This window comes from Asterias amurensis, chromosome 12, assembly GCF_032118995.1.
Source record: "Asterias amurensis chromosome 12, ASM3211899v1".
Lineage (NCBI taxonomy): Eukaryota > Metazoa > Echinodermata > Asteroidea > Forcipulatida > Asteriidae > Asterias > Asterias amurensis.
The window spans coordinates 14,033,537-14,059,674 of NC_092659.1; the positions used below are offsets into that span (position 1 = coordinate 14,033,537).

Genomic DNA, 26,138 nt, shown 5'->3' on the forward strand with positions numbered 1-26,138 from the left:
AAGTGACACTACAATCTATTGTGAACTGGTGCACTGAGAACGATCTAGAATTAAATGTCAATAAAACTAGGAATTTGTTATTGATTTTTCGCAAAAATCCTGCAGCTATTGCTCCCTTGGTCATTAATGGTTCTGAAGTGGAAATAGTGAAATGTTTTAAATTTCTAGGTGTACATTTATCATCTGATTTGAAATGGGGATGTAATGCAGATTCCATTGTTTAAGAAAGGTCAGCAAAGATTATTTTTCTTGAGACGGCTGAGAAGCTTCCATGTCAGTCAGCCACTTCTGTTGAAGTTCTACCGAGCGGTGATTGAGAGTGTCTTGACACATTCAATGATCGTTTGGTTGGGCAATGCAACAGCCGATGACCGGAAGCGTATCAGCCGGATCATTCGCACCGCTAGTAAAATCATAGGTTGCCAACTTTCATCACTTGATGAACTGTATCTCTCTTGAGTTAAAAAACGAGCCCTCTCTATAGTAGATGACCAGTTTCACCCAGCACATTCCCTCTTTCAGCCCATGCGGTCTAAGAATTGTTTTCGTTCAATTAAATCTGGATCCAACCGTACTTTGCAGAGTTTTTATCCCACAGCTGTTCATGTTCTAAATGACAGGTTTTAATCATGAATGTCTATTTCTGATTTTAATTCTATCGTACTATTTTTATCTTTCGTATTTCGCCTGTATATTGTAATACTTTTCAGAGTTGTTTATATTATATTTCCATGTATTTTTGTAAATGGTTAATTTTTAGTGTAATTTGTATATAACATAATATTTTTAGACACGCAAAACCAAAATGAATTTCACTGTACTAATATTTGTCTTTTTTTACAAGTGACAATAAAACATTATTCTATTCTACAGTCTACCATTGATACACAGAATACTGAACCTATCAAAATTAAAACAAGGCAAAACCTTCAAACTCTGATAAGATTTTTATGCCTGGCAGAAACCACAGCATGTACATTTGCTCCATGCAAAAACAAATCCACCAGAACAGCCAAACCGTTGAAGTTGCAGATTACGTCCTTTGAGGAATGACATTATTACACACAAACTTGACGATCGGTCTGCATGTAACTTAGAGCAAGTTCGAGTGAGTACATTTCAGACGCATGCTTATCAGCAAAGTACATGCCCAGTGGCGTACTCACTCGAACGACTCGTTTGGAAGTCTATTCAACCATCGGTACCACATTCAACACTACCATTGCCTTCTGCTTTTTTCGCTATTGTGTCACTGGTTCCCTTCTGCACTTTACACATGCTAGCATGGAGCAAGCCAGTGAAGAAACCAGTGAAGAGACCAGTAAAGAAACCATGGTCATGAGATGTCGCATAGCGGACCCTTGCGCCACTCTACTCAGACCAAAACCAGACATAAAACCCAAACACAGGAATGGAAAACACAGAGACACCAGATTGGAAATAATAAAGAAACTACTAATCATGGTTCCAATTAGTTGACCACACTAGTCACCAATGGTCAACCAGTCGTCAACCTATGGTCTACCATCCTGGATTCAAGTCAAAATAGTCAACCTTTAGTTAACCACGGTGCACATTCGAACTTGCTCCGTGGTCATGAGGCTGGTCCCAACTGGTTGACCACAGTGGTCAACCTATGGTCAACCAGCCTGGGTTCGAGTCAGTCAACTTTCAGTTAACCACGGTGCACACTCAAACTTGCTCTTAGCCATGGAACAATCTGGAAGTACAACTTCAGCTGAAGAACTCTTAAACAAAACAAGCCCTTTCCAAACGGAAGAAAATTTCCAACTATCGCTTTTGGCCGCAGCCAAGAAACTGATGACCGTTGGCCACCCACGGCTGTAAACGAGTCCTCTGCGTAATATGGACTGTCCAAAAACACGACACTAACCTGTGATGAACTCATCCCAATGAGTTTAAAAGTAGTTGAGAAAAAAATCCCTAAATGTGACAACCGAGGAATTTTTTTTGTACTATCGAAACTTATCGTCACCACCAAGAAAATAATCTCCTTATCTTGTAATAGCTCATATCTTTCAGCTGTTTTGCCCTTCACTTATTTTTTATATTTTTTAAGTGATGGGTGGTACCGCACGCGTTACTGCACTCTGTTAAAGGGATAACATTTGAGTTACCAGCTACAAGTAAACACTTCACAACAATTTGGCCCTCACTTTAATTGTTTTAGTAGCCAAGCACTGATTGGCTCAATTAATGGTTGGTATAACGTACACCTCTGCACACTGTGAAGGCATCCCCATGGGTTACCACTGATTGTGGTTCAACCAATGACAGAGAGCGTACTGCAATCCTTTACGGCGCATACAATAATCCCCTGAGGAAATTGCAGCTAATGGTTTTTGTCAGTCCCTGATTGGTTGAGGCTTTTTCAACTTCCTGATCATGAGAAAAACACCACCCTGACGAAAAACATTCTCGGAAACATTTAATAAAACAACAAGGCAGGTGGGCAAAGGTCTTAAGATGTTTGTCACCAGATTATCGTTCTAGCTATAAGTGACAAAGATAAATTGAATGTTGCACACACCCTTTGAGGATCACATTTGTGACCGTTAAATATTTTGTTAACAATTTATAATTTGAATTTGTCACAAACAATGCTAAAGCCACTCTCAGAAAGGGGCTGTAAGAAAAAAAAACATGTAAGATGAAAATAACTCAGCGAAGCTGAACCTGGAAACTCTGGGTTAAGTTAAGGAGAATGGACGAGAAAGTGTAGATTCGTGAACAGAATGTACGAGCCGAAGGTGAGTACATTGTATTCACGAATCTACACTTTATAGTCTATTCTCTGACTTAAACTATTTCCCCCATTGTTGGTTATGTAACAGTTTCAATGAATTGGGCTTCTCAATAGTAACAACACTATTTAGTCTATCTAGTTTTGTATACATTAACAAACGATCGTTGGTCACATTTTATAAATATTTTACAACATATAGAGGCATTCTTTAGTGCTTGCAGCAACTCATTTTGCTCAGCTAACAATAAATTGTGTTACTAAAGTGATTTTTCTAACCTGGAAAATGTTTTTGTAAATTTAAAGATAACATGTATTCAGCTATAGCCAATGTTTTGTTGCACTTCATGCTATCTTTCAGTTTGGAAAGACAGTAATTTTCAAGCTGAACTGTTGTAATGAAAATACACTCAACTGTAGATTATGTTACGAATCTACATTAAGTGTAGATTCGTTAGTTAAGTGTAGATTCGTAAAAATAATCTACACTTTCAACAATAGAGTGACGTCAGAGAAATAGTTTAATAATAAAAAATGACATGCCAGTGCTCTACCAACTGAGCTAACTACATGTAGCCCTATTTTGTCAATATCTTTGTTCAGGGGTGCCAGTCAGAAGCCACCCAACCTATAACTGCTGCATAGCCAGGGATTACACCAAAGTTTATGAGTTAATTAAACCAGTTTTAAACGTGCACCAACAGCAACACTATTTTAAAGGCAGTGGACACTATTGGTAATTGTCAAAGACTAGTCTTCACAGTTGGTGTATCTCAACATATGCATAAAATAACAAACCTGTGGAAATTTGAGCTCAATCGGTCATCGAGCTTGCCAGATAATAATGAAAGAAAAAATACCCTCGCACACGAAGTTGTAAACTTGAGGTCTCGAAATCAAATTCGTGGAAAATTACTTCTTTCTCGAAAACTATGGCACTTCAGAGGGAGCCATTTCTCACAATGTTTTATACCATCAACCTCTCCCCATTACTCGTCACCAAGAAAGGTTTTACGCTATTAATTATTTTGAGTAATTACCAATAGTGTCCACTGCCTTTAAAGGGTTTGAGGCATTTGCATGGTGGGATATCAATATATATTTGGTTTGCGATAACACCATGTGTGTATCTACTTGCCAAGAACAGTATTTTAGTGCATTAAACGAACCAAAACTTTTGTTCTACTCCCCTAAGACTTCCACCACTCAACAAAACAAATCTTTTAGCTAGTTTTAGTTGCTGATATTTATTTTCCATACCCAAAATCCAAAATGATGCCCTTTTCAATAAGAAATCTTAATTCTGATTAAGCACTCACACACAAAAATCCATTCTAGAACCTTGAAACAGTTTCAACACACACAAACTAATTATCACAAGTTGTTGAATGTAGCCGATAATTTCACAGGTCAAGACTGGATGGATAACCAGGCGTGTGGGTCAATCACTCATTACAATTGACGTCCAATCCTATTTGCTCTTGACGTTTTTAAACGTAAACAGTTTGACACCGAATGCTGCTGTAATCACAACCCTGTATTCTAGGGGTTGATGTGTTTTAACCAACCCTCGCCCCCATCCCCTTCCCCCTTCCCCCTTCCCCCCCCCCCCCCTTTGCCTGCCTGGATGGGTGCCGTTGATAGCCTAAGTGAAACATCCTGTAGTCTAGACAAGTTAGAGTCAGGTAAGAGTTTGCCATGAAATCTCGCATAAAAACAACATGAATCTTTAACTCTGTTCATCTTGGTGGCGTCCTTGCGCGTACAGCTCGCCACCGCTGTATAAAAAACCCTGTGAGCGACACACGGTTTGCACGCATGCGCGAGACTCTGCGAGGTCATTTGGAAATGCATATACAGTAAACGTTACCTCCAGCACATTTTTGCCCATATTTCATCGATAAAACCCCCTTTACATACTGAATATTCATACTCAAAGGAGGATTAACCAATTGGATCATGAAGAACTTATCGTCTGCAAACTTATGTAGTAAAGAAACATAGATCAGAGTGATGACGGAACCCCGCGAAATTTGGGGAAATCTGTGCCAAAGTTTGTTTTCAAACGAGACCTACGCAGGCTAACAAATTTACAGATTTGGAGGCGGATTTTCTTCATGAAGATGAGTTTTTCTTTATACGTGGAAAGTAAGATGTAACAAGTTAAACCTTCCTTAACTTAATTACTATATTTTTAAATGAGCAAACCCAGTACTTTGTCTTAAAATGGAGGGATTCCCCCCACGGGTTTTACTTCGGCAAACAAGATTTCTGGGGATTCCGTTGCGCGTTGTGCATAGTGACGTTTGAACACAATCTCCTGGCCCTAGCAACATTACACGTTGGTAGCCAAGGCACACCGTGTCTTAAAGGCAGTGGACACTATTGGTAATTACTCAAAATAATTATTAGCATAAAACCTTCCATGGTAACGAGTAATGGGGAGAGGTTGATGGTATAAAACATTGTGAGAAACGTGAAGTAATTTTCCACGAATTTGATTTAGAGACCTCAGATTTAGAACTTGAGGTCTCGAAATCAACCATCTAAACGCACACAACTTTCTGTGACAAGGGTGTTTTTTCATTCATTATTATCTCACAACTTTGATGACCGATTGAGCTCAAATTTTCTCAGGTTGGTTATTTTATGCATATGTTGAGATACACCAACTGTGAAGGCTAGTCTTTGACAATTACCAATAGTGTCCACTGTCTTTAAATAGAAAATTCATTAACAGCAGCGAAAACGCGACCACAGTGTGTGTTAACAACCCTTTTCTAAATGGCTCTCCACGAGGCTCCTTTGCGGTTTGCTCAGTGTTAATAATCATGTACCTGTTCACAATGAGTCAGTCTTCCCTCCTGAGCTTGTTTTTTTTTTTCAACAAGAAAACTCATGATCGACCCTTAAAAACGCCAACAAAGGTACCAATAATTACCTTGTTCCTCAAAACGCGATCGTGTTTACTCATAACCAAACCTAACCACCAGAGAGCGCTAGATAGAACTAAAAATCAGCGCATGAGGGCGAACCGCTTGTCGCTCTGCAAACAGCGGTGGCGCAGGCATTGCTCAGTGGCTACAGTTTGTTTGTTTTGTTAATTGCTCTAGACATGTTAGAGTCGGGTCAGAATTTGCCATGAAATCTCGAATCAAAACAACATGAATCTTTGACTCTGTTCATCATGGTGACATTCGTGCACGTATAGCGCACAGGCGTTCCTCAGTGGCTACCGTTTGTTTGTTTGTTTGTTTGTTTGTTTGTTTGTTTGTTTGTTTGTTTGTTTGTTTTGTTATTTGCTCGTTTCCATTATTCGGCATAATGAGTGGCTTAGTGAAGCTGGTTCAATCCAATACTCCAATACAGTCATACGTGAAAATGAAAAGTTCAGCATTAATCTCTGGGTAAAAAAGGTCAATTTATTTTCAGAAAACTTGCAATACAAACAAACAGTTAAGAAAAATAATTTATTGCTCTGATCAGTGTCCCATTTCATAGAGCTTCTTAAGCACAATAACTAACTAAGCACAACAGTATTATGTTTACCAGAAAAAAAGGTTAAAACACCACTTCACGTGTAGTAAAAGTTCTGGTATCTTGCTTATCCTTGCTTAGCAGAAATTCATTAAGCATTATTTTCTGCTTCAAAGGCATGCAGGTCTATGAATAATTGAATCATGGGCCCAATTTCATAGAGCTGCTAAGCAAAATTAAACAGGATAACAGTTACAAATAAAACATGTGACATGATACTTTGGCTAATAATCTTGTCCAGAGTGCTGAGCTAATATTTGTTTGTAACCTGCTCTATAAAATTTGGAAAATAGGTTTTAGTGAATTCTACGCACACAACTTGATGTCTCGTCTGTGTTACATGTATGTGCCTGTTCATATGAGTCTTATTTTTATTGCTGCAACCAAAATAACTGTAGGCAACAGTGATTTTGGAGGTCATTGAATGATATTTTCTTTACTGTATCGCAGGTAGTCTTTGGGCTCTGATACGATATTATCCTTCCCCACAACAAGTATGGTTGGTTTGTCACTGACATCCAAGGGGACCGATTCTGAAGAACTAAAGGTAGGATCAGCTTGTAGTCACAAGCCGTTGACTTAAAGGAAAAGGGGGGGGGGGCACAGCCCTATTTTAAAATGGGAATTCATCCATAAAATCAGGTTAATTACAACTGATAACCAGCGGACGTCTTGTAGCAGTATGAGCAATGATGTAATTCACTTGGGTTAACTACTTCAATCGATGCTTTTAGAATGAGCAACTGATTGGCTGAAGTGGATTACGCAGCTCTAAAATGAGTCAACGCAGCACGACTGAAAACATTTTACCTCTTCAAAAAGCTGAAGGAACTCTCGCTGTTGACAAATTCATGAAGCCTGTACGCAGGTATTTCTGCTTACAGGTCAGACCATGTATTTCATTAAGCTGTTAGTGTTAAAAGCATATACATGTAATACTGCTTAGCCAATTTCTTTGCTAAGCAAAAATTGAGTGGGGTACCAGTTGCAACAAAGCTAACTTACTGTAATTTTTGTGAGTAACGTGTTGTGTTAAGCTTCACTTCTGTGCTTATCAAGTTTTTGTGCTTATAGGATGAAATTGGGCCCATGGCAGAATTACTCAATAGCTGCTTACCATAAACAGCGCAGATGGCATATGCTATAAACTTGCCAGTGGTTCTTTTAATCATGGTCTATTGTCATGTCATAGCTCTGCTTAAGCATGAAATATTGCTTAAAAATGTTCAGCTCTGCAAAACATAATAAGATTAAACAGATCATCCGAGTTTCGTTTAAACTCGTAGCAAATTAAACAACGATGCACAACATATAGAAGCTACAAGTTGATGACACCCTTATAAATGCCCACAAGGGCCTCAAACAACCCACCAGAGGCCATTGTATCACCCCTAATCTCATGAAACCCCCAAAGGTCAAAGAAAATGTCATGTTCAGAAAAGGAAAGCTTCCCAACTTGATGACGTCATCAAGCAGAAACTTGGTTGTCCCGAGTCCAAACCACCAATCACCAATTTCCCCCCTCCCCCCTCATCACCACTGCCCCAGTCTTCCCTCCCCTCCTCCCTGTCCCTCGAGAGGGTCCAAATAACATGTTGTTCCCCCCCACCTTAACCTCCTTGCCCCCACCTCAACTCCTCAGAACATTCCCGGTGGTCCCCAACCGTCCCCAAATCGTCAGGAGAGAATGACGCCAGGGAAATCGGAAACCTGAACAGGTGTGGACTGACTGAAAATCCTCTATATTTAAAAGATAGGACATGCTGGCGACCTTATTCTCAGGGCCGTCATCTACGTGAAACGATCACCACGTGACCCTGGCATGCTCATTCAGCCACTGCTGAGTGGTTGTCATGTGTTGATCGATTCAGGGGGGGTCGAAGGAGGGAGAAGGAAAACACGGGGCAAGTCACCCCTATCATTTTAAGGTGAGTGGATAGTCTATTATTAGCACATCAAACTCTCTGGCCTTGTAAAATCCTCTAAAAATAGTGCCATCTAAATCATTTTAGAATTCTGTGAAAAATGCTCACATTTAGTTCGGATTGATTAGATATTGATCAATGGCTGTACACATTTCCAATAATAAACAGATTTTGTTATTTGTGACAGTGCCCGAGGCGTTGAATTTCAGAGTGGAGGCTAAATATATTATTGTACACTCAAAGGAAAATGAGCAAAAAAGAATGCTTTGTACATGCTTTGTACATGTACATCAGTATCTGTGTTACGGCCGTGGCCGAACTGGTGGCTACAGCTATAGGGCTACAGCTAGATTTCCGCATCATCATGCGTTGAGGTATAAGATTTCAAGGTGGTTTTATAATCACCATCCTCACCATAAAAGAACAGGATTTTGTTATACATCGAGAAAATAACAACTCTTTTTATCACGATTGGCACATATAAAAAATATAGATAATAATCTGATATTGCTAATCCCTGAACAAACAAATACATGTATGTCACATTGTAAAAGTGCACTGCCACAATCTCGGCTACACATTTTTGTCAAGTACTTTTTAGAAACAAAGGTTTGAAACTGATGAAGCAGTTATCTCAATGATGTTTACATGTCAATGTTAACAATTGCTGTGTCAATGATGAATAAAAAAAAGCTTGAGTTCAAACACAAGGTCTGCAAAAAGTTATTCAATACCTATTACATGTAAAACTGTCTTTTGTTTGGTTTATTCGTAACAAAAAGTGTACCCATGATTGTGGCTATTCACCTTTGAAGTGTTTGTCCGTTTCTAACATAGAGGGCATACACAGCAGGTGTGAATCCATTAAGTGTCCTGGCCGAGCGGTTAAGAGCATCGAATTCAAACTCTGGTGTTTCTGATCTGGAGAGTGTGGGTTCGAATCCCCAGCCATGACACTTGTGTCCTTAAGCAAGACACTTAACCATTGCTTCAAACTTCGGATGGGACGTTAGGCTGTTGGTCCCATGTGTTGTGTAACGCATAGTAAAGAACCCAGTGCACTTATCCAAAAAGAGAAGGGGTTCGCCCCGGTGTTCCTGGCTGTGGCTGCTGAAAGCGCCGTATAGCACCTTGTAAACCCTTATACGGTGCTACATAATTGGGTCTCAGAATTCATCACTGCAATCACCTATCTTTCTGAAAGTTTGTTTATACTCAGCACCTTGAGTACCTTGTTTGGTAGATACGTGCGCTATATAAGACTTCAATATTATCTTAATATTATTTATTGTTAGGGATCCTCTCTGGTTGTATTTCAAACATTACTTGACACTACTATCCCCTCCACCTTAAAATATTTATTAAAGGTAAATGGAAAAGGAGTGCATTGGGGGATGTAAATCTACAGAAGACATCAACTCAATTCATTTGCAGGGTTTGCCCTAGTCTTGCTACAAGACGTTCTGGGTGAGTTGGTCAACCTCTATGATAATACCATAGGCCCCAAACACTCAACAACGTTACACACGTCGCACACTCACAGATATAGGGCGTTTCTGTGAGCCGCGATCCCACCACCAAGAGTGTGGAGTGGTGGGGTTATCTTGAAGTTTTCCAACAGCGCCAACGCTAATGTTCGATAGTAATGAGCGCAGCAAGGAGAAGTGGAGCAGGGGATTGCGCTAGATAATAATAATTAACTACAGCATTTATAAGGCGCACTTTACTGAAAAAGAGAAACATTCAAAGGCGCCGGTCAAGTTTTGTCAAGATGTTGGAAAGCAAGCAAGAACAAGTGTGTATTGAGTTTCTGCTGGAAGGGAGTGATGTTGTGTATTTGTCTGAGGTACTCCCCGTAACTAGATGAGTGGTGATGATGAACAACAACGTCTTGGAGCAGGGGATCGCGCTAGATGAGTGGTGATGATGAATAACAATGTCTTGCACCAAGACTAGGTCTTTGCCAGTGACTATCCAGCAAGACCATTTAACTTGTCATGCCACTGGTCCCCTAGCTTTTTCACTTGTCTGTATAGGGATAATGCTTTTAAACGCTGAGCTAGCCAGCTGGACCACTTGGAGAAACTTTTGACTGGTCCTCAGGTGATGTAACTGGCATTTTACCAGCGAATTATTGATTAAGGCACTGGACACCTTTGGTAATTGTAAAAGACCTGTCTTCTCACTTGGTGTATCTCAACAAAATAACAAACCTGTGAAAATTTGAACTCAATTGGTCGTCAATAATGGGGGAAAAAACACCCTTGTCGCACAATTACTTCTTTCTCAAAAACTACGCCACTTCAGAGGGAGCCATTTCTCACAATGTTTTATATTACCAACAGCTTTCAATTGCTTGTTACCAAGCAAGTTTTTATGCCAACAACTTGTTTGAGTAATTACCAAGAGTGTCCATTGCCTTTAACTGGCACTTGGTCAGCTGACCACTGTGAAGAGAGAATGATGATTTGATACCCAGACAAACTTCTAAGGCATCCCAACCCGTGCAAACCGAAGACTTCAACAAAAGGGATTCAATTATTCTTACCGAGCGAGAAACCTACATTGATGAACACATGTAACAGTGTACCATGTTTACATGTTTGTGGCACCCATTTTGATCAGGTACCTTTTAAAGTGTACTTTATAAGCATGGTAGTGATAGTAAAGCTAATGCTCCTTATACCTACGATACAGGAACCAGACTACCTTCCTACTAGCCTCACTCTGGTGCTAAGGATGTAAACATGTAACAGAAAGGCAACATGGCTTTTTCACAACAGCGTCCTTTTCATGAGCCAATTAACAGAAAATCACGATAAGTACTGCCTGAATTTCAATCACATACCATAATCAAGGAACCAGACTACTAATATCCTTCCAGCCTCTCTCTGGCACTAACGATGCATATAAACAACAACATGGCTTCCTCACAATTCAGTGGCTTTTTTTTCCAGCCGTTTAACAGAAAACCTCTATAAGAACTTGATGAGTGAACGAATAGTAGCATCAAAATGACAATCGTTCATCGACTTCTCGTAATGACTTTCAAGAATCTATGCCAAAAAACAAAAATCCTCCTAAATTGAAAGAACCTGACCGGAAATCTCTAACTTACAGAACACTTGTGAATTGGCTTTGAAAGGTTGTATAAGAGGCTAATTATGTCACATGAAGAGACGGGTCAGCTTTGTCAATTTTCGTTAAAAAGTAAATATGGATCTTGTCCAAATGTTTGTGTCGTCTTTGGCTTGGTCTCTGTTAGCCATTTTGAAGCCCTGCTGCGTTTGGCAACGAGACCCTCAAAATGGCTAACACAGCCAGAGCCGCAGCCAATGTTTAACAATGGCTCACAGGCAGACGTCATTGTCTAAAATGGCTGACTTACCATTCTATCTTCAATCCATGAAGTCAGATCAAAGCAGATGGTTCCCTCGAAATCTTTAGTCAGTTGCGTCGAGTCGATGATAGCGTGTAGCTCCTTCACAGAGTCCAGTAAAAGCACCTGAGAATATTTTCCATAACCCGCGAAAAAAAAGAAAAAAAGATCCAGATCAAGAATTTCGGAGAGATAGTGCAGATGTTTATCTCGGGCTTTAATTATTAGAAAGCTAACAAAACATAAAACGGGTGCTTGTGCAAGTTACACTTCTTTTGAAAAGACCTTCTATATGATAGGCAGGAAGTGTAGCTAATATGAGTGAGCTGTAGATTTGATGCAGGTCGCCGTTTCATGTACAGCAATTTTTGTTTTTGTGTCACGGTAAGGGGACTGAGGTAGTGAGTCATCTCACAGGGATTATTGTACATGAAGATTGGAATGGGGGAAATGGGGCTATTAGAGGGAACGTTGGCTGGCTCAGGCTAGGCAACGCTGCTTTGTACAAGTTTGCGTATATTTCTTAAATGTCAGACATTGTTTCCGAGATGGCAGGAATGTAATTTACTATATTGGCGCCTCTTCAAAATAGCGTTGGTATTTACTTTGGACCAAAGCCTACTACGTACACAGGTTTAACCCCCCTCTCCACCCCTTTCTTCAACTCTGATGCGATGCGGGTATCCGTTTTTATCAGAGTATAATATATCCAGATCCAGATCCCCCTCTCCCTTCAAGTTGGTTTTGCTCCACATGATTAAGAACATCGTCTACATGGTTCATTTCAGAGCTGCGTATTGAGAGAGTTGCGACATGGCGGAACCAGTTTGTTTTTTATCATGTGGTTGCTGGACGCCATTTTTGGTATAAATGAAACACAACCCATTGTGCAGTCTAGTCTGGCATCCTGTATGCCCACTAGGCCTGGGCGAATTATTCGAATATCCGGTTAATGGCGAATAGGTTTTCCTATCCGTAACCGCGAATGCCTTTTTCTTCTTAACCGGATATCCGCATAGGGCGCGAATACCTATTTACAAACCGGATAATTCTGTAATTACAACCGAGTAACCGGATATTCTTTAATATCCGAATATCCGCGGATGTCGGGCGACAACTGATATTATGAAACTTCTATTAAGACAGCATAAAACAGCATATATTAAGTATTTAACTATGCTCACCTCCGTGAAGAGTTAAAACAATGACATTTCTGACGTAATTTGTTCAAAGATTACAATAGTTTTCCTTCACGTAGAGTCAATCACGATCAAAAGAAAAAGCAAATCGCCATCTTTAAATTAGATCCGGTCATTTTTATGAATGAACCGAGTGACACTGTCTAAAACTAATATCAATCCGCCCAAAAGATCTCATTCACAAACGAACAGCGCCCTCTAGCGGCAAAAAAAAAAAATTAAAAAAAATTTTAATTTTTTTTTTTAAACAGCGCCCTCTAGCGGCGAAAAAAAATATTCGAATATCCAGTTAATTTCGGATAGGTGGCCAGCAGTATCCGAATAACAAAATTTCACTATTCGCCCAGCACTAATGCCCACATGCATGTTTTTATTTAAAAAAATTGCTTTTAATCATCAGTTGTCTCAACTCCTTCGATACACAGCTCTGGTGTACATGTGTTTATAGCTCCCTCTTGTGGTGACTGTTAAAACAAGTTGAAACAAAGCAAACACTGTGCAAATATGGGAATCAATGTGTGGTGAAGAGGTTTTCAACTAGTGGTTTAATCCCAACGAAGCCTGGTTCTTGATAATTTTACCGAGACGAAGTCGAGGTAAATTATAAAGAACTAGGCCTCGGCGGGTTTAAACCACTAGTTGAAATACCTTTTCGGTCAAAAAACATCAACACTTATGGTCAAAAAGTAAAATAAATGCAACAATTATAATTTTTTTAAATGATTTCTTTCAACACAACACCCCTCCAGCTATAAAATGGTAAGGCCCTCGGGTAAACAACTCCTTATAAGGGAATGCTGTGCGCGTCGCGCGTATCGCGTGATGTGGCACAACTGTCTCGGCCGTTGCTCTCGACCAATAGGAATGAAGAACTGTCTTATAAGCACAGGTCAAGCCCACGTTTCAACACTTTTTACTGGTCATGAACAAAGGTTTATACACACCCACGTGACGCGCTCTCCACCAATAGGAATAGCGAAACTGTCTGAGGTATTTATGAATTGTGATTTTATTTTATCAATCTATGAAATCCTGACTGAATCATGAAATACGGATAAATAAAATGGGGTACCATAGGGTAGTATGATACCTTAGTCAAGTTCTTACCTGAAATTTGAACTCATCCTTGGCGAATTTGAAGCGAAGATCCGAAAGTTTCTTCTGGAAGAAGCTTTTTGGTTTGAGGACGTACACTTGCTGGATGATCCCGGGAAAATAGCCCTGCTACAGGAACGCCAAGGTAAAGATGTTGGGCCAGTCAGCAGGGAGTTTAGAGCCAGAGAAGGGATGCAATAACACCAATCCACGAAACCACAGCGTGCAGTGCAGGAGGATGGAGATGCAAGAGGGTTGAGGTGACGAGATGGTTTGTTGGTGTGGAGAGATCGGTATAACAGGAAAGGCAAGAATGGGAAAGAATGGGAAAGGTAAGAATGGGAAAGGTAAGAATGGGAAAGAATGGGAAAGACATGAATGGGAAATGTAGGAATGGGTAAGGCAAAGATGCATGTACAGGTAAGACAAGGCAAAAATGGTTGATGCAAAAAAAAAGAAATGTAGGAATACATGTAGGTTAGGCAAAGATGTATGTAAAGGGGAGACAAGCATGGGAAAGAAAGGCAAAAATGGGATCCGTAAGAATGAAAAAGGCAAAGATACAAAAAGCGTACATGGGGAGACAAGAATGGGAAAGACAAGGCAAACATGGAAAAGGCCAGATGATCATAAGATGTGCAGTGAAAGTGGAGATGTGAATGCACAAAACAAGCATGCAATAAGATGCACCCATGAAACATCAATAATGGCATGCACAATGGAAGGAACAAGTGCACAGTGGAGAAGGAACAGACAAAATGGATAATGAAAAGGGGGGATACAAAACAAAGAAATAACAATTAGGAATAAATAATAAACATGCTACAACATGACAATATAAATAATAAACAAACATTTGAGCATGCTCAAGTGCTGTGAAAACTTAACAAAAAGCATAAAGCAGAAGCCATCTCAGTCTTTGCCTACAGATGTAGATAACAGCCTTTGGATATACCACAATGAGGCTTGAATCTATAATCTTTTAAACTGCTACATTTGATATCTGAATTGGAGTCAGGGATCCACACTGATGGCTGAGGCCCTTTTTGGAAACCAAGGCTTCAGCTTCAGCTTTGGCAGTGACTGAGTTTTTTTGTTTTTTTTTCAATCAGCGACTAAAAGCCGAGTCACACTGCAGCGATAACGAAGACGATAACAATCACGACGCAAGGAGAAAGCAGTCTATTGGTTGAATTGCTCCACGCAGAATACACACACACTCATTCAACCAATAAAACGCGTTCTCTTTGCCTCGTGATCGTTATCGTTTTCGTTATCGCTGCAGTGTGACCAGGCCTTAAGGCTCTTTGGCGTATCGTGGCCGAGCGATTAAGAGCACCGTACTCAAGCTCTGGTGTTTCTGATCAGCAGAGTTTGAGTTCAAGACCCTGTTGTGGCACGTGTCTTTAAGCAAGACACTTTTAACATTTATTAGGTGCGTTTGATTAGCTTCCCCGTGTCATCCTTGTCTGCCTCCTGTACGTTTGAATAGCTTTGACGTCATCCCAGGGGCTCACTCGCGTCAGCCCAAAGTGCCCTGCTTGTGGAATGAGTCACTTGGGGCTGGCCCGAGGTGCATGATGCCACCACGAGAGGGTGAGTGATTGTTCGATTAGCTCTTGTCAGGGGCTCACCCGAATGAGAACTGTGGGGTCGACACAGGGAAGCTAATCGAACGCACCCATTGCTTTGTCTTTTGGATGGGACATTAAGCCATAGATCCTGTGTGCATGAAATGCATGTAACAGAACCCAGAAAACTTATCGTGCAGAGGTTAATAATCCCTGTGTTTCTGGTTCATAGCAAGCAGCCTCATTAACAGGTTTCCTCAGGCTTGCGAGCTTCAGTGATTAACTTATGAGCCATCCTTGGTTTCCATAAATATAATATAACAACGGTTTATCATTTTGAAAATTTACACTTTCCATACCAGGCTTCAAACAGGATCAGGCCCAAATTTTCACTGATTTGTTATTTCATGTAAACTGTTTGTGTTTTTTTTGTCGGCTCTACCAATCCTGTGCAATAGACCGTATTAAATAACCCCTTCATTGCTATGAAAGTCGCCATCTTGTAGGGCACACCTTATGCATATCCAAACGCGTACATCAAAGAAGCACGCAACACGCAGTGTTCCCAGTTTGATTTCTACCGCACACGCCGAACACAGAGGCACACGCTCAAAGATGCCAAGTTGTAGGGCAGATATTTGAGTAGTGACGTCATATTCAATACGGTCTATACTGTGAACTGTATCATTAAAGTTTACAAAACTTTAAGACATGAGTCTCCTTACCGCTATCCTTATGAGAGCCGACTTGACAGCTCCCCATGTTTCACTCCGCTTGTCTACCAGGAGGACGAATCCCTTGTCCATGTCAAGCATGCTACAAAATAGTGAAGAGATAAATTTGCATCAGGGACTGTTATTTGTGTTTCATCCCACAACCGATGATTTAAGCCTGGTTCATACATGTACTTCCTGCAAAAAATTCACATCACTTGCCCTGTGCTCAAGTCCTGGCAAAAACAGCCCTGTGACGTCAAAATTCGTATCGCATTCACATTTGCAAAAAGTATGAACCGGGCTTTAAAGCACTGTTTATTTGGTACTTTCACTCAGTATATTACTCGGCTGGGATTCAAACCCAAGATCTTTGCTATTCTAGAGCAGATGTCATACCACTAGACCACTGGCCTTGCCCGGTAGCTCCTCCCGGACACCAACCCCAATGACAATATTGGTTCTCATTGTATGGTAAGCCGTCCTGGTAACAAGTGGTAGGGGGGTAGGGGACCAGGGGATGTGTATTCCAAATCTTCTCATAAAAAGTTAAAAGTTTCCCAACCACTTTGGCCGGAATTGTAGCTAGTAGGCGGTTCAAATTCTATATATTAGGAGCAGGTACTGCAACACTTTATGTTCAATTTGCTTCGGGATAATAAGTTTTGTGTTTCGCACTAATTTGTGTTAAGCACTGAATACTCAGTACTTTACTCAGAATTACTCATAAGATTTGAGCCCAGGACCTTTGCCATTCCAGAGAGATGTCTAGACCCCCCGCACCAAGGCCCTGTGCCCACTTTCAATGTTGGCTCTCATTGCTCGGTCTGCACTTCCATCAACCTTGGGGGGGGAGGGGGAGAGAGTTGCAATGGGGTGGCCCAAGCATTTTGGCCAGGATTGTAGCCCTGTACATTCAGGCTACCCCCTGTCAATGTTGGCTCTTATTGCGCAGTCTGCGCTTCCATCAACAATAAGCGCGGGGGGGGGGGGGGGGATTGTTGCTCTGCACATTCTGGCTACCCCCTGGCAATGTTGGCTCTTATTGCATGGTACATTGTACATGTAAGCCCTCCTGGCAACAACATTGTGGAGGGAGAGAGGGGGACAGGAGCGTAGTTTTATAGTGTTTGATACTGAGATCATAAAGCAAAAGGAGCAAGCTCAAAGCATGATCAGTTTGGCTGTCAGATTCTGAACACAGCACAACCAGGGAAAACACAATGAGAGATTTTGGAGCATTTGATAAATTTGTGATAAGGCATGAATTCCCACAAACCAATACTGAAAGGAAATGATTTAAAAAAAACAACTTTATTTGGATAAAAAATACCTGGTCCGTGCCTGTTATTGTAATTAGTTGCTTTGTCACGGCACATGATTAGTTATTTACTATTTTTTATTCCTCTACAAATACCTATTAAATGAACATTACAGAATTGGTTTTGCTAGCAAAATAGTTGCTGGCAGTGTAAGCACTTTATGTAATCCACCATATACATAAACTGACAAACCTGTAGACGTTCGAGATCAATCGGCCATCTGGGTCACGTGAGAATAGTGAAAAACCGATTATTAATTTTGCATTGCATCAATGCCAAAAATAAAATGAATAAAACGCTCACTGAGCGGTAAACTCCAAACACGAAATTAGATTGTTTATTTCTCATCAAATATGAAATTTCTGACAGAAATATTTCAAGGGATGTTTTCTTCTATCATCATCATTAGACCGTGCAAATTTGATGTAAATCTGTGATCTTCACGATGTTTGTTTCTTACCAATTCTGTAACGTTCCTTTAATATGTTTAATGTCATTTAGTTAGGCAGGCATCTCTTTTTAGACAGTGCCAATAGTACATGTTATACATACATGTAGGATCAAGTCTTGAACCCTTTTGTAAATTGACCACTTTAAGTTGCATGACGTGTATATCTGCTAAATTTGTCTAACAGCGAAAGGTTTTGATTGCCTGAAACAACTTCGAGGCCCCCTTAATATTTTGTAGTCAGTCAGACGACTGACTTGCAGGTAGCTTGCTATTGTGTTTGCAAAGCATTTAGAGCGCCAGGCAGCTCCGGGCTGTATACTCTCCAGGGAGCTGAGAAAGATTAAAGGAATGTTAATGGCCCAATGACCAGGGCACTATTATTTAAAGCGCATTGATACGGTTATTGTAAAATGCCTTATAAAAGAACTTGCTATTAATTACATTATTAAAGACACTGGACACTATCGGTAATTGTCAAAGACCAGTTGTCTCACTTGGTGTATTTCAACAAATGCATAAAATAACAAAACTTTGAAGATTTACGCTCAATTGGTCGTTGAAGATGCGAGATAATAATGAAAGAAAAAACACTCTTGTCACACAAAGTTGTGTGCTTTCAGATGCTTGATTCCAAGACCTCAAAATCTAATTCTAAGGTCTCGAAATCAAAATCGTGGAAAATGACTTCTTTCTCGAAAACTACGTTACTTCAGAGGGAGCCGTTTCTCACAATGTTTTATACTATCAATAGCTCTCCATGACTCGTTACCAAGTAAGGTTTTATGCTAAAAATAATTTTGAGTAGTTACCAATAGTGTCCACTGCCTGTTCTAACATGTTAAACAATTGTGCATTTGGTGACCACAGTGATTAAATGGTGGTCAAACAAAGTTAAAAACCGGCCAAAATAAAATAACACTTGCACAGATGTGCACATCCTTGGTGTGGGCGGGCTTGGAAAATGTTCTGCCTTTTGTAAGTATGTGGCTTGGTGATTGGGGGGGGGAATCATGTAAACGCCAATACAGAGCAAGTTTTTGGGGTTGTGCCGCTAACATTCTGTCAATTCTCTGAACATTCATTTTGGTAAAAATTTCCCATTACTTTTTTTTATTTTGTCTCTCTCTATGAAAGAGTAAAAAAATAAATAAATAAAAACTTCATAAAACTGATTTCCATTTTTGGTAGGTCACCATGTAAATTTATCTTGTTTTCTGCGTGGATTTGTGCTTCGAGAACATGTCTTGCAATCTATTTATAGTACAATGTAGATTTTTGAAATTCGGGAGGCTGCTCAGCTCTGAAAAACTGTCCTGCTTATTATCAAATAGCAAGACAAGGTCTTAACAAACAAATCTACACAGCAAAGTAGATGGTGTTGCTGCAAACCGAATAAACATTGACACCTTGCCAGGCAATGTGTTAAAGGGGCTGGGTACTTTTTATAGGACACAAAACACAATGTACACAGATTGACATTAAACCTGCACGGTTTCAAGATAATGATAGTAGAAAATGTCCCTTAAAATATTACTTGCTGAGGTGCTGTAGTTTTTGAGAAATGAGTAAAACAAGTCCTGAAATTAATTTTTGTCTCAGTGAGACGAACATTATTTTCATTATTTTCAAGGGAAACAAATTTGTTTGACATTGTTCTACTCGTTTCTCAAAACTACAGCACCTCTGCAAGTAATATTTTAAGAAAGCTTTCTAATATCATTATCGTCAAACCGCGTGAGTTTAATGTCAATCTGTGGACATTGTGTTTCGTGTCCTAAAGTACCCAGACCCTTTAAAACCCACACATGAACGCTTAAATAGCTTTGAATCCTGGTTCCTCTGACAAATGAAATTCCATCACCCGATTACAAATAAATACTGTAACTTTGTTACTTTAATGAAACCCATTCACCAAAAATTAATTCTTTCATCCACAAAATTTATACCAACAAATTAAATGAGGAGCTTTCTTAAGCACATGACATGCAGCAACGTGTAGTCTTAAAATGGTGTCAGACAGCAGAAATTGTTAATCAGGCAAAAATAAAGGACGCAACACAAACACTAATAAGACTATACCTTGCATGGTTCGAGCCTTTGAAATAGCTGCTTGTTCACAGAAAAGAAAAAAATCATATAAAAAAAACAAAAGACAAAAAAGGGTGTTAGTACAAACATGCATAGCGTAAGGGTTAGTAGCTGCAGCCAAAGCTATTAGAGCATAAGAATCCCTTCTCAAAGCCCTTAACAGCCCCCCCCCCCCCCAACATACCCGGCGGTGGTTGGGCTGAGACTGATGAAAATGCTAGATTCAGCAGCATTTTATACCCTATCGTGCACCATTCACAGAAGATTCTTAATATTCGCGCTGCATTCTGTTTGCATTGTTCTTGGCTTTCCAACCATAGTGGCTACAGACCATGTGAACTTTGTTTACAATAAGTGTGACCTTGTACATTCTTTGGCTAGTCTGGCAGGCAAGATACTGCACTGGTCATATGGGAAAGTATATTTTGTGCCATAATTTCCACATAAATCCAAGAGTTATGAAAGTAAAGCTGGACAAGTTTAGAGATGTGCAATCTTTCATAATATCAAAATTTGATAAGATTTGGACAGTGCAACTCCATAAAATATGTTTCCTTCCATTAGGCTGTGAACAAATCGTGCCTGCAGGAAGCCCAGGCTTGGTGGCTCTAATCGTCTATTCTGGAGCGTTCTGACTGAATTCAAGGTGAATTTGTACCGCATTCAAGGCACAGTCCAAGTATTTGAGCAGCATTCTTACAAAGCTTTGCAAAAAGATTTATTAACATACGTGGCTTTTAGTGAAAACATTTTAAAAGAAACATTTATATCTTCTGGGGGGGGGGGTTGACAATTGGCATCATCCTAATTTACAAATGTTTGTACTTTCCCCAACATTGTAAATGTACACTCGGCTTCAGATTTGTTTTTACTGGTGAGGCGTTATGGCGCCCTCTAGAGCTCATCATTGATTCTGGTACAGTTCATAGTGATCTTATGCAATTCTGGGTGCACCCCACTATGTTAGTGAGAAAACAGAGCCTTGGCTTCATTCATATTTTGTAGGCACTCAAAATAATCTATGTTACACAGAATTTAGAACCCAATAAAAGGACCAAAAAAAATCCAAATTTTGTCCTGGGGGGTTGTTGACATACAAGCCCTATAACAAAATGCTAATTTTTGCAAAGAGGACATTTTCTAAAGGATTTTGGTACTCTTTGTAGGGCACAAAACACAATGTCTACAGATTTACATTAAACATACACGGTTTGAAGATAATGATGGTAGAAAACTTTCCTTAAAATATTACTTGCTGATTTGAGTAATGAGTATAAAAAAAAAAAAATTTAAATTTAAAAAAAGTCACGAAAAATGAGACGAAAATTATTTTAGCAATGTACGTGCTAAAACCTTGGAGGAAGGAAACTGAGACAAAACATTTTGTGACATTGTTTTACTTGTTTCTCAAAAACTACAGCACCTCAGCAAGTCTGCCATCATTATCTTCAAACCGTTTAAGTTTAATGTAAATCTGTGGATATTGTGTTTTGTGTCCTACAAAAAAGTACCTAGACCCTTTAAAGCCATTGGACACTTTCAGTAAACAGTATTGTCCAAAGGCCCACACTTCGTGTATCACAACTAATATAAAATAACAAACCTACATGTATGAAAATTTAGGCTCAATCGGTCATCGGAGTTGGCAGAAAATAACGGGAAAACCCACCCTTGTTTCCGCACGTTTCGCCATGTCATGGCATGTGTTTAAAATTGATCCGTTATTCTCGATATCGAGAATTGATAATTTTTTTTATGTTTTCTCAAAAAGTATTACATTTCATGGAATAATATTTCAAGGGAAGTCTTTCACCTTTACCTTCTGTAAACCCTGAAAGTTGTTTGTAAATCTGTGCACTTTTAATTTTTGTTCTGTTCAGAAAGTGTCCAATGGCTTTAAAGGCAGTGGACACTATTGGTAATTACTCAAAATAATTATTAGCATAAAACCTTACTTGATAATGAGTTATGGGGAGCTGTTGATAGTATAAACATTGCGAGAAACGGCTCCCTCTGAAGTATCGTAGTTTTTGAAAAAGAAGTAGTTTTCCACGAATTTGATTTTGAGACCTCAAAATTAAATTAGAAGCATCTGAAAGCAAACAACTCCGTGTGACAAGGGTGTTTTTCTTTCATAGTTATCTCACAACTTTGACGACCAATTGAGTTCAAATTTTCACAGGTTTGTTATTTTGTGCATATGTTGAGATACACCAAGTGAGAAGACTGGCCTTTGACACTTACCAAAAGTGTCCAGTGTCTTTGAGACTTACTTGTCATGCGCTACACTTAAAGCCTAAAACTTAAAGTCTAAAACAACATACATTAAAAATAGTTGATTTAGTCAAAGCTGTTTCTTACCTTGGTATTCTGATTAAATAAGTTAATAATCGAATAAACTCTTCGTCTGTGATGAGGTCAAACTTGGGACAGTCTGGCATCGTAATAATCGGATAACCTTCATTGGTTTTTCCTCCTGAGAAAAAACAAATAACAAATAACAAATAATAAAATGAAGAAAACAAATTTTACCTACAAGGATTTTCAGTCTTTTAATAACAGAGTCCTCCATGAGTACAATCTTGATTCAGCTTTGTACTTTGTTATTGTAATAATAATAATAACCAATTTTTATAGAGCGCTTTTCACACTTTAAGGGCATCTCAAAGCGCTTCCAACATTATTACCCCTGGTCACTGGGGTCATTCATTCTTTAAACCATCCCAGCTCCCTTGGGAGTTTACAGCCTGTGCAACTTTAGTTTCAATCACAAGAACCATCTCTGCCCTCACAGATACCCATTTACCCCTGGTGGAGAGAAGCAAAGTGTCTTGCTTAGGGACACAAGTGTCACAACCGGGATTCAAACCCACACTCTGCTGAACAGAAGCCTTGCCTTGTTAAGAAGGGCAAGGCAGTTTTTATTGAGTAAACTGCACCTCCTAAAAGGCAAGGGGCATGGAGGCAATGACCAGGGGCATTTCAGGCAGACTTTTTCTCTGGAGGATGGTTCTGGTACAAACTTTTTTCTTTTTTTCGAGCATTCAGAATAAAATTGTTTTTGGCAAGTATCAATCCATTGCTTATAGCCTTTGTATACATTGTACGCAACCAGATGTTGGGCGTTGATGGATTATAATTTATATCTATGTAAATTTCTTCAATCATAAATCTTCTAAATGGTCATTTTGTGACGACCAACCCAACATGTAGTTTTGCATCCAAAACATATTACAGTCCAAATTTGGAAATTGCATTCGATTTACATAAAAGTCCATGGCATGAGTGTGGGATCAATACAAAATGGCCATATGGCTCATTTGTATGCATGAAATGTACATTCCGTTCACATTCTGTCATCATCAACCTCTTGTTTGTCTAGAAATGTTTTGCAGTCTGTGGTGTGTTTTTACATGTAGTCATAGTATGACTACATTAAAATACCATAGAATATTGTATTAAGCTCTATTTGGAGTGAGGGGGGGGGGGGCCTAATATCGATTGTCTACCAAAAGTAATTATATTTGTTTTTCTACACTTCATGCTTCTCTCTAGTTTGACCATTTGAGCTTGGAAAAGCGTGACATTTACACAACACAATGTACACGTTTTTCTAGCACAAATAGATGCAGATTGCACTGCATCTCTTTGTAAACCTTCAACTGGTTTTCATAATTCAAACAGCTTTGCATACCCATCTAAAATATTAAAGCTGTGTTCCCATTGGCTTTTTTTTCAACAGCCACGCGGAAAGTAACTGTGAGTGACTGCGGTTGCTATACATGTACAGCGCGGAGCCGTTACTTTTTCACTTTTTAGAGGCCCTGTTAAGTTTTTTTGTGGGGGGCATTGCGCTATAGAAGAGCTGGATTTGGTAAGATTATTCCACGACCTCTTTTAGCCCGTTAGTTTTACACCATGAATGGGTAAGTTGACTGGGAGGTCAGTTTACCATGCTTGGATTTAGTTTTGTCATTCTACAGAAAAGTCGCGGTACTCTTATAAATAAACAAATAAAAAACTGTAAAAACCGTAGTGGGAACAAAGGTTAAAGGCAGTGGACACTATTGGTAATTATTCATCATAATAATTATTAGCATGAAACCTCATTTGGTAACGAGTAATGGGGAGAGGTTGATGGTATAAAACATTGTGAGAAACGGCTCCCTCTGAAGTAACATAGTTTTCGAGAAAGAAGTAATTTTCCACGAACTTGGATTTCGAGACCTCAAGTTTAGAACTTGAGGTCTTGAAATCAAGCATCTGAAAGCACACAACTTCGTGTGACAAGGGTGTTTTTTTCTTTCATAGTTATCTCGCAACTCCGGCGACCAATCAAGCTCAAATTTATTACAGGTTTGTTATTTTATGCATATGTTGAGATACACCAAGTGAGAAGACTGGTCTTTGACAATCACCAATAGTGTCCACTGTCTTTAAAACGCCAGTTTCACGTGTGATAAAAACAAGCTACACAATAACTGTGTATCGTTCTATCTTACTACATGGTACACTAAGTTTCCTCGAAGTATGCAACAAGAAATTGTGAAAAGAATGGAATGTTCTATTTACCTGAGAGGAACGCAACCCCCAGCTGCAGCTCCTTGGCCACATCGTGGATCAAGATTTCATCTTCATCTGTTGCCATGGTAGCAGCATCATCTACAGGAGAGAGCGAACAATAAAACATTTCTTCAAGATGCCGAGATTTGAACTTTCCCACAATGAAGACATTCGCGATATATTTATTTCCAAAGGAATGGTTGGTGGCCTGATGTTTCAAACCCAGCGGAGTCTTTCTCCAGGGCTAAAGACTTATTTCCTTCAGAACGCAGATGAACAGCTCAACATGAACGTGTATACAGATGAAGTTCATTCCAATGTTTATTTTTTCACTAACTCGGAATGGTGCATGGTTTAAATATGTCTTTGTCGTTCAAAGTACCATCAGTGGCTAACAAAAGACCGGGAAGAAATCATTCACAGCAATCAACAAATGTTACAATCCAGGCAAAGTTTTTGACAAAAGCTTTTGCACAAAAACTCGACACATTTCTTTTGACTCTGTTATGAACATTTCCTGGAATGCAGTTATAGTTAGAGTCCAAGAGGGTCCTGTCACAGGGAAAACAAATCCATCAACATCTGATCAAGCTGACTGGAGAAATGTAAAAATGATTTGAGTTACGACAACGCGGGCACGCAGAAGCAACATATGAGTTATGTGGCGAGGTTATTTATTCAACATGACTAGATTGTTGTGGTTAACAATGAAACAGGTGGATTCACAAACAAACATTTCAAAAAGCGGGTGCGACAAACACAAGCTTAGAACTGACTGATACGTCAGTGTGGGTTAGTCTTTCCTGTCAGGTAGCAAACTTTATGAGGATGGGTTACCGGTGTCAACCACTGGTATACATCCTTGGCACAGTTTTCATTTGTATTTTTTCCCCGGAGGTCGATGATGAGGTAACTGCAAGGCCTAACAAATAAACATTGTTACTGCCTGTAGCATTCTTGGGGGAAAAGAGGTCCAAATGAATGAATTTCTTTTTGGTTCTAAGACTTTTTTTGTTAATATACAAAGAAAAAAAAGTGGACTTTATTACTTTTGTTTCTACCCATACCAAGAAATTAGCGAACTTTATGACTTTTTTTTTACCCATACAAAGATATGTGAATGTGCCTTATTTTTGACCACATGAGGGCGCTCTCGACAGTAGTTTTGTCACTTTCGGGGGTATACATGATTCGTCCTGCACAGTTTTAATAGGCGTTCTGTCACTTTTGTTGCGCTGTAGTTTTAAGTTTCTTTAGAGGTGGATTATAAGGGCTTCTTTAAAAGTCTTGTTGTCCTTGATGGATTAGATGTCTGTTGTGGTAATGTGTTCCAGTCTTTAATAACTGTTTTGGGTATGAATGAATATACCCCCGGAAGTGATTGAGAGCGCCCTCACGCGGTCCAAAATATGGCGCATTGTAAGACTTTTTTGTTTACACACACTAAGAAATCATTGTAAATGTATGTTTCAACATTTTATACACATATACAAAGAAATTAAGTGAATTGCAAGACTTTTGTACACTCTAT

The 26,138-nt window shown here is 39.4% G+C and overlaps 1 protein-coding gene across 9 annotated transcripts in view; it reads right to left on the reverse strand.

The window, feature by feature from the left end:
* The window catches only part of LOC139944860 (guanine nucleotide exchange factor DBS-like), a 120,011-nt gene that overhangs the window by 48,984 nt on the left and 44,889 nt on the right, over positions 1 to 26,138 (reverse strand). For 7 of the 9 annotated variants that reach the window (XM_071941995.1, XM_071941993.1, XM_071941998.1 and 4 more), the window contains 6 exons: positions 24,617 to 24,706; positions 22,406 to 22,520; positions 20,036 to 20,062; positions 16,196 to 16,286; positions 13,912 to 14,025; positions 11,615 to 11,731 (listed from right to left, as the gene is read on the reverse strand). In XM_071941995.1, coding sequence (XP_071798096.1) covers positions 11,615 to 11,731; positions 13,912 to 14,025; positions 16,196 to 16,286; positions 20,036 to 20,062; positions 22,406 to 22,520; positions 24,617 to 24,706 — 554 coding nt within the window. The remainder of the gene's footprint in view (positions 1 to 11,614; positions 11,732 to 13,911; positions 14,026 to 16,195; positions 16,287 to 20,035; positions 20,063 to 22,405; positions 22,521 to 24,616; positions 24,707 to 26,138) is intronic. The other 2 variants (XM_071941996.1, XM_071942002.1) reach the window with 1 other exon arrangement.